Below are 15,022 nucleotides of genomic sequence, written 5' to 3'. Positions count from 1 at the left end.
GAGACAATATGAAGCCTAATTAACTAACCTTTATGTGGACAGCAAAAGCACACCTGGGAAAATATGATTATGTCATATTGATTTTTTAGACAAGTTTACTATCCAACGTAGAAAGACAGCAGCACATACATTCTCTTTTTCTATTAATATTATGCTGTCACTGTATTATTTTATGTTAAAGATTTAAACCAAAAAATGCTACTTCCACTTTATGAGAGGTGTGCCAGATTAAAAGGTCAGGTCTTTGTTCAAACTTCAGCAAAATATTATTCAGGAGTTCCCACTCATACAAGCTGATCTTTTTTGCAGCTCTGCATTATGTAAACAAGAGGTGAGCTGAAATGTGTCAGTGGCACTAGAAAACTTCAGATTGCTCCACAGAGGAAACTAAAATTGCTGTGAAAGCCAAAGGGAACATTAATAGTGAGGCACCTGGCTCACGGTTGTTCTAATACTCCACGTGCCTCTCCAACTCAACTTAACAGGTCAGGGATTTCCTTCAGAAAAATTTTTACCTGAAGTGTGTTTCTGTTGCTTTAACCAATTGGTAGTTATAACTATAATTGGCAGTTTTAACTACCAACTGATTGGGTTTTTTTAACCTGGAAAAAAAATAAAGGAAAACTGTTTGCCACCTAGATACCACCAGAAAGGAAGCAATGTTATCAAAGAAACAGCAGGTACAACAGGACATATAACAAGTCAAGTTCAGATATTACTGATATTATTTTATGTGCTAATATAACAAGTCTATACTATGATAAAATGTATTAAATGCACTTCTCAACTAAAACCACTTTATAACATACACATCAAAACTGCAGTTCTGCTCTAACATCTATAATGACACCATTTTAAAAATAAGTGAATTAAGTATAAAAGCATCAGTAACACCACCAGTAATTTCCCATGACTTCATTGTTCTTGTGGTACAGAATTAGCATTTTCCCAGACTTACCCTAATCTTCAGGTCCAGAAATGTAGTCTAGGAAGATTCTGAAGCTCAGATTTCTCCATGGTCTCTGTATGTCTATTAGTATAAAAGGTTCTGGCAGTACCAAGCACCACTAAAAGTTCTCTAACATCTAAATTTTCTAAATATTACCAGAATCTGCATATACATTGGCACAGCTGGCTTTTTTCAAGTCCTCTTGCAGACCAGTTGATGCATGTTTTAATCTGTTGATCTATACATAGTCAGCATACCCATATATACCAAAAGACTTGGATATACCCAGCATAACAGAATGACAGAAAAATAACTGTGTGCTGAAAGCACAGTGAGTTTCCCAGATTCTTGGAACATCTACCATATGGCATACATATTGCTTTTTTCCTACCCAAAAGATCCCCAGACATATGACCCTAAAAACCAGAAGAATCCTAAAAAATCTATTGCACCATTTTTGAAGCGGCAGTTCACAAAGTGAACCATTGCTGTGTACTATCGGCTGGGCAGCTGAGCAGGGAAAGAAACAGGTTTCCCAGAGGGTCAAGTGTTAAGAAGAAACCTCCCACTAGATGGCTCACAGGGCCCTTGCTGTATGGATGAAGGCAGGAATATCTGATCCAGCAATCATGAAAATCTGTAAGACATTCCATAAGAACATCACCAGATAATGACAATTGGGGCTGGCCATGACCGTGCAGGCCTCTACAGCCAGGAACACTGAAAACTGGAATTCATACAGTTCCCAGTCTGGATCCCGACCTAGTCCTTGGCTTTGTCTAGATTCTTAAAATATAAGAGCAGCAAGCACTCTGTAGGGAATATGGACGACTTCTAGTTTTTTTTTATATTGCTACACAGTATATTTAGTAATACAATGTGTTTTCATAACTGTGCCATTTTACTTCCTTCATTATTTTCTGCATTTGTATTTATTTGAAAGGCAGAGCTGTAGACGTAGAATATGCCAGTGTTAAGAGGCCATCTAGCATTCTGTGTAAACACAGGATGCCCGGTGTGCAAGTTGGGCTTCCACCCTACAAATGCACTACAAAAACCAGAACCATTCTAGACTGCCATAGTGACTACAAGAATGCAAGAGGATGGAAATTATCTGCATTGCTCTTAATTACTGTGGCTGATTGCTATTGCAAGGTGACAGTCAGTGTATGCATGAGATGTTACAAGCTAATTGTAATTTTGGTATTGCAATCAACACCAACACGGCAGTACAAGACCCTAACACTCACAATGAACATTTTTTGTCCTGTGACTAATGACTTCTACAGCAATATACTGATACAAAAATGTCTCAGGAACACTTTTTTTTTTAAAGTATGATGTTAACACTGAGCATTTTGACTATGAAAACAATAACAACAATATAAATTTTGTTAAATAAACTTTAAAAATCATAAGTATATAATTAATATAGATTAAGAAATATTAATAATTATTCCACACATAATTACTATATATTAGGATAACATTATTATATCTAAAAGTTATTTTATGATTCTTATTACAGAGTACACATTCAATTCCAGTGTTAAATACTACCTTCATTAAGAAACTAATTAGGAAATTAATTTATGCAAAGCTTTATCAACTTTATTTTGTGGGTCATCAGATAACTTTTCTATTTTGACATTCAAAGACCTATTATTCCTAAAACTGGGGTGCTGTAATTAGTATGCCTTTGACAGAAATAGCTCCTCAAACTACTAACATTCTACTAGATGATGATCTTGTACTGTGGGAGCAGATCTCCAATTCTCAAACATGATTTATGAAATCATCTTGTTGACCTTCCATACTGAACAAAAGGACAGGAAGTCATAATGTCACCAGTAGCCAGAAAGTGTAATGAAAGCCAAAACTTGTTAATTTAGTCAGTAAATCAAAAATTAATAGGTCAAAAAAAACCCCACAGAAAAGAACTATATTTTCCATTTAATTAGCTGAAGATTTAAGTACTTTAAAACCCTATGTTCATACTGTGTGAATACTTAAGGTAAATTCAAATAAATATAAGTCCTAAATTTTGTAAGATATGGATATATTTATTCAGTAATGGTAAAAAACTTCTTAAGATGAAGTTTTATGGCAATTCCGTTTCCATTACTTAATTGAGCTACCAAAATATCTGTGATATATTAGGTCTTACTAACTAATAAAAAATCTAAAGCATTCTACTTCATGAATTAATTCCTCAAAAGTTCACTTAAAATAATTTTCTACAGAAATGTGGAGGACAATGACCTTATATAATCATCATATTCTCCATGTGGTTTAAGGAGTTAAGTGACCAAGGCTGTTCTTACAAAGGTATGCTCCCCAATAATTTAACTTCCATTAAAATAACTGCTGAAATGGCTCCTCCTTTGAGACTTACTAATTTCAGTTTCCTCAGAATTGACATTCCTCCCTACATTCAGCATAAAATCAAAGCAGATCACTTCAATGTCATTTCTTTAAAAACTCAGATAAATATCACAAAACCCTAATTTCTACAATTCTGAAAAAGAGCTCATTGCACCTATACTGGGGGAGGGGGAATAAACTAAATCCCAAAACACAAAAGTGCTTTCTCAAGCTGTCACAAATCTATAGAGAACTGCAAATGCCGTTCTTGGACTCTAGAACCATAAACACACTGCCTGGATTGAGGAATGAAAGCATTCAAACTACCACTCTTTTGGTGTAAATACTGCACAGCATGCACAGCTTCAGATGACATTTCAAAGTGTAAACATTACAAGACAGAAATGACTAGGATTAGTAGGAAAGGAAATTGAGATGTCAAAACATAGACTATGGAAAAGTTATTTATTTATTTATTTATTTATTATATATGAGAAGTGGAAAATTCTGATCACTAGAATGATATAAATGAAACTTCCTAGTTCAAAAGCATTAGCCAACAATTTGGGAGCAATAAGAAAATCTGCATAAAATTGGAAACCATCAGTTGGCAAAGAAACAAAAGAAACACAGATCTGTCACTATGATCAAAATTGTTACCAAGTGTGATAGAACTGGGAGAAAGTTATTTTCAAAAAAGATAAAGAAATATTAATGCCTTTCTACAAAGCAAACTAAGATCTTGGATGGCAAACAAAGTACATTTCTGCTCCTTCAGGATTAATACATCAGGAAAATAAACACTGAGAAGAAAAAAAATCTACATAATAATTATAAAATACTGTAAAAATTGAGAATAAACTAGCTATAAATACATATAGTCTGGAAAATAAAAGATGTTTCTAACCATAGCAAGTGTAATGTGGAAAGAGAAAAAAAAAAAAACCAAACAAGCTGAAAAATAACAAAAAGAGGGAAAAAGAAAGTACTGATTACTGCATTCTTTCTTTTAAAATAACTTTCAAAATGGCCTAAATCAATTCTTCTGTGTTCTGCAGATGCAAGGACCTCAAAAACAAGAGACAAGTGAAAATTAATCACTTGAACCCTGTCTATGACAGAAAAGTACAAGCATATCTTCATTGTTATGCTATTGCGTGCAAAGGCAGTCCTTGCACCAACTCAGTGCTCAGATCTGACTCTCCTCACTATTTTAGCTATGGACCTTTTCCTCCTGTCAAACTAAAGAGCCAAACCCACACTCTCCAGCCACATCTGCTTTGCATGAAGTACCAGTCCTACACCCCCTCTGCCTCTTCAGGTGTCAACCAGAGCCCATGGTAAATGTTACATGGATATTTCATGGCTGAGTCTTTCAACTCCTTCACCTCTCAGAGGCTTCTGTGGAGCTAGTCAAAATGAAACTCTGGAAATATATCTTCTATAATTTTTCTACATCTCACACTTCAAAAATTGAGGCTGAGGTATGATTCATAGTTTTTTACTTCAATTTAATAAAAAAAATCATGTTTCTTCTCTTCTCACTAAAGATTTCCTGTGGTTTTGTTTTTTTATTCTTTTAGAAATTTCAGTATGCTCTTTTTTTTTTGCATCCCCTCTTGTAACGCAGTTGTTAACATAAATACTTTTACAAATTAAAAAATATTTTAAAATACTTATAAAAGCAGAGGCACGGGACTTTGTTGAAGATACTCAGAAAAGACATTGCTATTTTCTTTCAGGCAAAATTTTCACTGGCTCCCAACAGACAACGCTTTTGTAGGAGAAATGACTCAAGAGATCCTGTCAGCTCTTACGTTTGTTTCTGGCCTTCCACTGCGTGAGAGGATTCCTCTACAAGATTATAAGGATTGTCATCCTTCCAGCATATTTCCAATGCCCACCTTTTCATTCTGTAACTCTTGCATCTTCAGCAAGAATAAACAACTCTTGAACAGTCTTCTCAGTGAAAGGTAATGTATACTTCTTTGTTATGGAGCAGGTCTGCTGCTTTCATTTTGGCAGAGGATCTATTCTTAAAGGCCACCAAAACAGTTACAATGAAACAGATTGGTCTGTCCATGTCACACTGCTGGTTGAAAAATAGGTACATATGAAGATATTTTAAATAAAAACTAATGCAGAGAGACAGTAAATTAATCTAGTTATTGCTCTGCACTTTTTTTTTTTTTTTTGAGATGCTTTATTACCTTACTTATAGGTCTAGCTACAATTCATCTTCTGGAATGGAAAAAGACGTAGGATGATTGATTTCATTTGTCTACCCAATTTGTACATATCTTTAATGAACAGAGCAAGGCATATATATAGCAAAAATATGACTGAACCGTAAAAATAATTAACTTTTGTTCTCATTGTGTCATTTTGGCATTAATTTCCATTACGCCTTCAAGCAGGTGAGAAGCACAGAAATGTTCCAGTGAATGCCTTCATACTTACTTGGATTCCTTCTTCCAGTGCTGCAGCCCATGAAAGCAAGCGAGGCAACTTCAGGAGTTAGCACACACAGACAATGCTTTAGAATTTGCTTCTGCAGTGGCAGGTGAGAGCAGAGTATCCTGTTGGGTTAGTGACTTCTCCCCCCTTCCAAGTTCAGCTCTGTGCCCTGGCTAATGCACGTACCAGCTGGGAAATCGCCGAAGACAAGGACAGTGTGTGACTGTGGACAGCGCCACCAGGACGTACCAGAGTGAGGACGTTCCAGTGCCCACCATTTACCTCTCCATCACATGTACCCGTGTCCCAGCAAGCAGAGAGCTGATGTACCTGCACAAGAACAACTGAAAAGACTCCTGAGTCTTCCCAGTGGTGCTTGCAGACTTACTTGCATTCTCACCTCTACAATCCACTACTGATTTGAGAAAAATGATGCATTTTGGGGAAACCATGGCCACACATCCTTCATTGTTTTGCCCATAACCCAAAAGAAAATGCAAAAGCAATGCAATACATACCTTTGTTTAGCTTTCAATTGCACTAAGAACTCTACAAGGACTAGCTATAAAGTAGAAGCATTAGCAAATATCAGAAGTGGTAAATATCCCAACTCAGTGGAACAGAGCTCTTTAGACTTGGATTGTACTTGAGATGCTGCTAGTGCCAACTCTGACGTCTCCTGAGGAAAGCTACTACACATTCTGCTATTTACAGAGACCTGACAGATGTGCCATTAATGAAAAAATTCTGTCTCTGTATACTTATAGCTATAAAATTATCTATAAGATTATTACTAACAAGTAATAGTATCTTGCTGATGTTTGTGTCAATACTTTTTATTTGCCTTTTTTTTTCTTTTAAAAATATTTAAAAATCCATTACTTTTGTACTGGTATTTCCTATATGGGATGTACCAAGCTTCTGCTTCTCATCTTAAAGCAGCACTAGAAACACCAGAGCACAATGCTTTTTCATTCCTTTTTATCAGTTATGTTTCTTGATGCAGTGCCAACTGATGCGCTATGCACTGCAGGCAAGACTATCTCCTACTGCTCCATGCTACCTTTAAAGCTAGGGAGCCTACCTAAATTGGGGTAAAGGGCAAAGGCAGCACATCCTTTTCTCATGAATACCAAGCATGTTATCCCCAAGTGATATGGACTAGCTTGTATGCCTGCTGTCTGCTGGATAGGTGATGAGCAGTCACAGGAGCTAGAAAAAGGCTTGATCTCACCTCTTTCCATTAACATTGCACACAATTATATTCAGCTATTCAGAAGAGGATTTTTCAGCTAACTTTTACCATCTAGGCAAATTGCTGAGAGTTTCTTTTTGAAAAATACTGTGAAACATCTCTTCTTCAATTGTGTAATGTATTATCACAAACCATGTTTTAGTAGCAAAGATAATTCAGTGTACCCTTCTCATCCCCAGTACCCAACTGCCCTTTATTTTGGGCTGCCCCAGGAATTAGGGCTCTACTTGGAAAGATTCAGTACACATTCCATCGATAGAAAACAAACTTGTAAATAACACCACTTCCTGAAAACAGACTGACTGAAAAACCCCATATGCTTTTTTAATTTCTGTGAGTGACAGAGAAGAAGCCAGACCATTTTAGCTTGCTGCTAAAAATATACTCAAGTTGTTTTCAGCTATTCAAAGAAGTTGAGTGCTAATTTCAGGTCATATAAAAATCACAAATCCAGTCCAACCCAGTCAGAATACAGATATACTCTGGGTGAAATTTTAGTCTCCTTAGTGCTAGAGATTCCTTTCACATTGTCTTCAGCAGAGCGTATCATTCTCAGAACTTGAGTTTCAGGCCTCTTAAAAAGAAATTCTGACAGTTGTTATTTCTTGAAGAGTAACTGGACAAGTCTTAGAGGTTTTTAGCAAATAATATATAGATGCAGCAGGCTAAGTAGTTGTTTTGCACACAATGTACCAAATTGTGATAGAAATTGCTGAGTAGAATTTTCCAGAGATCATTAGAGTTTTGTTTGTGCAGAGCCAAAAATAACTTAACCAAAGATGAAGAATATCCCCTCACAAAGCCTCTACCTAATTTTTACACAAGTAAGCTTTTAATGCTCAAGCAATAACCAGGAACACTAGTTGTATAAAAGTGGAAATACATACATATGTGCTAAGAGTACATATACAACTAGAGTACAGAGTACAACTAGATACTAATGTATGCACATACAAATATTTTTTGTCTAAAAAAGAAACAAAAAAATCTCTAAAGATAAACTATTAAAAATCTCTAAAGATAAACTATTCAGAAGAAGTGACCTACTGCTAATTCACATTCAATCCCAAGTAAAGCCATGTTCTTAAAGGTTTAGGTTCACAAAACCAAAAACCTACCTGTGTACTTCTAAATGCTTCTAAACACTCTTAGCACAAACATAGTCTCATTTTTACCAGCTTGTACACCTCATTTTAGTTTTGGTTTAGCCAACAGGAAAGCAATCAGCAGCAGGTATTATTACTGAACCTAACTTCAGAATCAGAAACTTTTTACAGTTGAGACAAGTATGATTCCTAATTAGTGCACTTCCTATGTAGAGTAAGAGACACATGGAGCACACAGACAAGGCGAGGCTGTTCTGGGTTTTTTTGTCAGCAGCCTTGGTCTCTCACTCATTTGCTGGATGGATTTCACCAGGCTAGCTGATATCTCAAGGGCAGCCTAAGACTCACACACTGAAAGTTTCATGTATTTTTAAAACTGCAATACCCAGAGGTAGAGGGTGAGGACTGACAGGCTTCCAAGACACTAATGTAAACCAAAGTAAGAACTGTTTTCTACATATAAAAGCAGGCATGTATATTCTACAGCAGCCAGAAGGATTATATCCCATTCCCCATTGCCAAGCTTGAAAAATCATGTAGAATATACTTATTAAGACATGAATATACACCTTTGCCATACTCTTATTCACTGTATGGGTACCTAAAATAAAGCAGAGCTATGAAGCAGATAAATGACAACAACTTCCTTCTTTAAACATACCTTGTTTTTCACTGTATAGTGGAGTATTTTTTTAGGTAATTTTGCTTTGCATATTTATATCAAGACCCTTATATTTGTATATAAAAATTAAATGTAGCAATTAAAAATAGACAGAACACTTATATTTGTGAGTTGAGCTGTGTAAATCACACTTTGCATAGCAATCTTTTAATAAAGCCAAGGGAAAACACATTTACATGAGTGAAGACCTACTTAAAACAATCTAAAAAAAAAATCTAAAAAGTAGAGATTCTTACCCTAAAAAACTCTTTAGTGGAGCCAGAATCTAATGTCCCATAAGCAATTTCTGTTTGCTTGGAAAGATCCTCAGCACTTTCAATGGGAGACACCATCCTCTCCACGGTCAGGAAGGCAGCTAAGTTAGCCGTGTAGGAGGAGATGATGATGAGGGTAAAGAACCACCACACACCTCCAACAATGCGCCCCGACAGGGACCTAGTAACAAGTATGAAATGGATTTGTAAAGTGAAATGGAAATCCCAAAAAAGGAACATGTTATCAGTTTTATGCAAATGGTGCAGTATAATACAGGGAAGCATTTCAGGCTATCTCAGAGTCTAGCTCTGCACACCAGATGGGAAATCAAGGCATTCTCCACTGGATCTCCTGAGACTCTGCTGAAATCAGGACTCCAGAGTTTACTTCTGGAAGAACTTAGTGATCCAGTTCTTCAAAGTTTTGACAATCCTTGAAGGAAACTGCTTCCATCATAATGTGCTATATTTAACACAAACTTTTTGTTCCCTCTGAAGTGATTTTGTGTGACATTATGATGAGGATCAAACAAAATCAGCCGATAAACCAATATGCACTTTAAAATCAAAGGCCTTGACAGTTTTCCTAAGACATTCAGACAAGACTGATTTGCACAAAACAATGGCTTATGCTGCTGTGCACAATTTGTACTGAGAAACAAATAGCATTATTAGTAAAAGCTTGCCCAGGGAATATCTATAGGCTAGGAAGTGCACACAACTTTTGAAAGATACAAGCATTTAACAAACTGAGGACTGGACATGAAACAATCAGTGATAATACAGAAAAATGGGGAACAAAGTATATTTTTTAAAAAAGAATATTAATAATCTGATGTTTATAACAGCAGCAGGTGGGCTCTTATGGATCTGTGTTTTGCTTCTCCTGCTCAAGAAGAAAGAAGAAAAGATAACTCAAGAAAATATACAAAACAGCGTAAAGCACATAACTCAACTCAGTAATTTTCAAGAATTGAAAACTAGTATAAGAGAAACATCGATATAACATTATTGTCAAACTTAGCATTTTTTTCATGGTTCTTTAAAGTTTGAAATTAGTTACCACTTTGTTGCCAAAGAAGGCATTATAGGAAGCAGTACATAATCTTTGGAGATATGCTTAATTATCTGGCAGAAATGTGCATGTAGTTAAAAGTCTACTACTAGGGCACTGCAGTAGCCTAGGTTTGTCTTGGTGTGTCTCCTCTATTTATTAAGTAAACAAATTAGGAATCACTCACCCAGCCTACTGTACTGTGAATGAGAACACAAACTAATTATGACATAGAATGTATATAGATATAACTATATATAGATATATGTACATTTAAAAATTACAGTTATGCAAAGTGGATTGACCAAGCTAGGAACAAAATTAAATAGAACCAATTCTGGACAAATAATTTTTTTCTAATTGCTATTGCATAAAAATAATTCTGACATTAAAAGATTTATTCCATGTCACAACAGACTCACTAATTCACTCTACTACATGAAAATCAAGTCAGATAAGGCCCAAAATAAGTTATTCAAAGGACCATAGAAAAAAATATATTTCAAGCTCATTCTAAAGGGAGCTGTATTCTGCAAAAATGCTTTCTGTCACCTTTGAAAAAACATCACACACTTATTTTGAAATGGAGGTAATTGGAATATAAAGTAATTCTACAAGTAAAAGATAGAGTTATAAGATATAGTGAATACATTATATTGTGTATTTGCAAGGTAAAATCTGTCAATGGGTACTTAATAACTGCCAACTTTATGACACTTTGTATTGTATTCATGACACCCTCTATAAGTCACAATAATTTTCAAATGTCCATGATCTGTGAGCAAAGTTGCCACTGACTTTGTAAAAAAAGAATAAGCTCAATACCAATACAGAAATTATGCTCCCACATGGCATTTTACAAGTAAAATTATTTGGGGTGTCACTTTTATTCAAAATTTCCCCAGGCAGTCTGTCACAGTTAAATGAGTAGTTTCTTTTTTATGTACATTTGGAAAAGTTTCTAAAATGTGCTGGCATGAACTCACACTTTAGAAACCCCTAATTTACTATACCTTTAAGTACCAAAATAAAAATTTCTGTGTAAAAATTACATAAATTTGTGCACCATATTTTGTACTTAGAAAGGTATTATCTGGCAGAACGGAGAGCACACTCACATCTCAGAAAATATGAGAAAAAATTTGCTCTAAGTTATAATTATCAGATAATATATTATTTTACTCTTTTGTTCCTCTACTACCCATGAGGAAACATTGGGACTGCTACTAGAGACCATTTCCAGGTGGTCCAAGTCTACTCAGCACCACCTTCTATTCCAGAGCCAGGGAACACTAGTAACCTGTCTCCTTTAAAAGTCTTAGAGCAGCTGTCACTTTTGTTAGAGAAATGATTACAGTAATGCAAAATTAACTTCAGAAAGGTACTTTGTTCATGCCTGGAGATAGTCCTCTTTATATTTAATCTGATTTATCTGCAAGCAGTTCAAATTCCATAGTGAAATGTTTTGGTGCAAAACCAGAAACAACAAGTGTTTTTCAGCCCTGTTCTATTTTTATAATAAATGTATAATATACAAACTAACCACCTTCCTCAAAATTATGGTTTCAATGAAATAAATGCTTCACTGAAACTTAATATTGAATATCCAAAATTGAGTTTCATGCACCTTTTATGATGACCATTTCCTATCAGTATTCTTACACTACCTTTCAAAACCTATCAAACCATATAAAACAACCATTGTACTTTCATAGATAATAAAATAATAATGATAACAAGAAAAAGATCATAATTCTACTACAGCCTTGATTCAATAAAATAAATAATTAAAAATAATTTTGTACTAATATGTGACTTAGCAGGCAACTCCAACTGTGAAGTGTGTAATTAATACAAAAACCCCACAGGAGTGAAATTTACACAACTTCTCATGATCTGCAGCGATTTGCCCTCTTCACTGATTTGTCTCTTGTACACAATTCTTACTGGGTTATGTGCCAAATGCGTTGCATCTTTCACCATAAAGGCTGGCATCTCCCACTGTGATCCAGCAGCCTTTACAGAGAATTGCTTAAGTTCTCACACAATAAATGCTATTATTTCTGTGGTAGAACAACTTGAAAACCTGCTGTCGCCTTTTGGGACGCGTGACTTCATCTCTAAGAAATGCTCCCTTGGTTTGATTTATTTTGACCACTAACCACTAGACTCACTAGAAATTGACCTGTTCCCTGTCTTACTCCAGGATGTTTATAAGAAATGTAATTATAACAAGCAGTTTTACCTAAGTCCTCTGTTTTGATTTCCTGAAACCTGGCTGCCCTATTTAAATTGTTACTGTATTTCCCTCAAGCAGCAAGGAGCTATTTACCTACCTACTCACCATTTCGCTGAATCAAGCTGGAACCACTTGTGACTTGTGCACATGCAAAATAGAATATTTAATGAACTGCAAAGGAATTAACTTAAGTGCTTTACAGTTGTCCCGAATAAAAGTAGAAGAAAATCCATGAGGAATTAAGCACTTATAAACTGGACCTTCAGATTCATTTTCATCATTTCCTTTGTGACTTTTCTAAAACTAGGCCATGGAAAAAAATAGTGTTTTGCAAATATCTACATGAAATTAGAGCCATCACAGGACTTTTACTTCAGTTCAAGGCTCTCCTGGGGAATAAGAGTGTGTTAATAACCATGTTATGATATGCAGTGAGTTTTAGAGGGAAAGTGCTGCCTCTGTAGTTCGTGACTAGTTTGTTATCCTTTTTTCCCATTACAGTTGTGGTGAACCATATGCACTGTCAACTGTAAAATGGGAATATGCAGCAAAAACACGGTACCCCTCCAAGAAGGCATGGAATGATGTGAACCTTATGCATTTTACAGTCTCTGCATGGTGTATATAACTTCACTTGGCAGATTTATGATCGGCATGAAGGCAAAGTCGATCAGCTACATCCGGACCCTATGTCACAGACAAGTGCTTTCACTTCAAGGACTTCTGTGACTTTAGGGAGGGAAAAATCATTGCAATTAATTTATCTCCAAGAATGAAAATATATGCACCATGAACCTCTTCTGGCTGAGATGGCTGAGACCAAAAATGCACAAAGTTGAAATGAGTGAGTAACCAACCTTGGCGAAATATCGCATCCTTGCTGCATAAAGGCACCCAGGGAAAACCAGAGACTATTAAATATCCCAAATTCATTAGTTGATTCATTAGTTTGCGTTTCTCTTCCATCTTCAAATTCCTCAGTGTGCCACTCGTATGGGCTAAATCTGCTGACCAGGAATAAAACTACACTGACCCCAATGTAGGCAAAAACAATGCACATCCAGATTTCATATGCTAACGGATCAAGAAATGAAAACACTCCTGGCTTGGACTTCTGAGGCTTCTTGATCATTATTGATATCCCCAGGCTCATAAAGGGCTTTGAGAAGTCAATCACCTCTTCTCTCACCAATGTTATAGTTAATGGAGCGATTGCAATATCGGCTTTCTGTAAAGGAAGAAAAAAAGCAAATAATAGCTAATGCAATGAACAGAGCAAAAAATGGTTTAGTTTCTATGGTATTTCAGAAATAGAAAATAGGACAGCAGAGACATTTGTTTCTCCGAGAACATCCTGTGGAGAATTTCAGAAATTTTTAGTTGAACTCATACTGAAATACATAGAGCCATATGGTTGGTGTATTCCAAGCTTTTGTTTTTACATATGCCCTTTTAACAGGATATGCCATTTAAAAGTTTAGCAAAGTACTTTGCTTTTCACCTGGTGAGAAGGATGAAATATGCATTCACGTTCCCCCAACTTTACTTGCAATTGAAATGTAATTTCATGTTTTATTTCCAAAATTTTTCATGCCATTAAAAGTTATTAATTTCTATAAAATTAATTAAATTTCCTACACTCTACAGAGAAAATGAAACCAAATCCCACTCCTTCCATTACTTATCTTTAATAGCTTTATTATAGAAGATTTTCTTACCCCATAAACAAGTTCTCCAACCATCCCATTCCAGATTTTCGTGTCTGCATCCCTTGCCCCATACTTGCCATCCCCAACAATTGTGAGCTTATATTTGAATCCACAGTGCTTAGCAATTTCTGTAGCTAAGTCCACACAATAGCCCTCATATCGATCATTTCCTTCAAGCATTTCGTGATTTTTCTTCATCATGACATATGGGGACTCCTGCACAGAAAGAACTTGCCTTAGCTACTTGACAAGACAGGTGCATCTGTTGTACACTTCACAGATTGGTATGTTCCCTTTTACATGTGAAAAAAGAGAGCCGATACCATCTGAATCATACATGCCATGTATACGTCAGTTGTTAATTATGAATGGCACATGTCTTTAACACATTTAAAAGCTGCATTCTCCAGAATCATACACAAATGGCAGTACTTACAGGCACAGTGATTCCCAGAAGTATGTTAATAATGACCATGAATGTTAACAGGAGTTATGCATTCAGAGAAGAAAGAGTAAATTCCAAAATCAGTTTCTTTCTCTCATACAGTTTGGATGGAAGAAGGCAAATTATTTAGTTGTTTTTGTTGCTGTCTTATACAAGAAAATTATTTTCTATTTCACAACCACATCTCTCTCTGAGAAAACACTTGAGGCTCTCAAGGCTATATTTTTATTAAATTGTGATACAAACAATAGGTAAGATATCTATAACTATGCAATAAAGTTCTATCATCAGCAAAATTGGTGATGAGTCATAAGTTGGACTAATGTATTTCCTCTTTGCTCAGTTGCTACAGGACTGTTCTTGCATCCAGAGAAATTCCTATGCTAACCTATGGGTTGTTCAAAGTGATAAACAAACTGTGTAATTTACAGAAAAATGCTCTTTTATAATAATATATAATTTAATTTTCTAAACAACCAGAATATAATATTTAATGTTTAATTTTACA

The 15,022-nt window shown here is 35.5% G+C and overlaps 1 protein-coding gene across 4 annotated transcripts in view; it reads right to left on the bottom strand.

The window, feature by feature from the left end:
* Positions 1-15,022, bottom strand: part of GRIA2 (glutamate ionotropic receptor AMPA type subunit 2) — an 88,400-nt gene that overhangs the window by 6,309 nt on the left and 67,069 nt on the right. For all 4 annotated transcript variants that reach the window (XR_011679956.1, XM_071431952.1, XM_071431951.1 and 1 more), the window contains exons 10-12: positions 14,079-14,285; positions 13,218-13,588; positions 9,050-9,248 (exon numbers count right to left, since the gene is read on the bottom strand). Coding sequence is in view for 3 of the 4 variants with exons in the window: in XM_071431952.1 (XP_071288053.1) it covers positions 9,050-9,248; positions 13,218-13,588; positions 14,079-14,285 (777 nt within the window). In the remaining variant the exon portion in view is untranslated. The remainder of the gene's footprint in view (positions 1-9,049; positions 9,249-13,217; positions 13,589-14,078; positions 14,286-15,022) is intronic.

Source organism: Agelaius tricolor, unplaced genomic scaffold (genome assembly GCF_023055355.1).
Source record: "Agelaius tricolor isolate 1412-34295 unplaced genomic scaffold, bAgeTri1.0.p SCAF_8, whole genome shotgun sequence".
Taxonomy (NCBI): Eukaryota; Metazoa; Chordata; class Aves; order Passeriformes; family Icteridae; genus Agelaius; species Agelaius tricolor.
The sequence above is the reverse complement of the archived record's forward strand: the minus strand, read 5'-3'. Positions and strand labels throughout refer to the sequence as shown.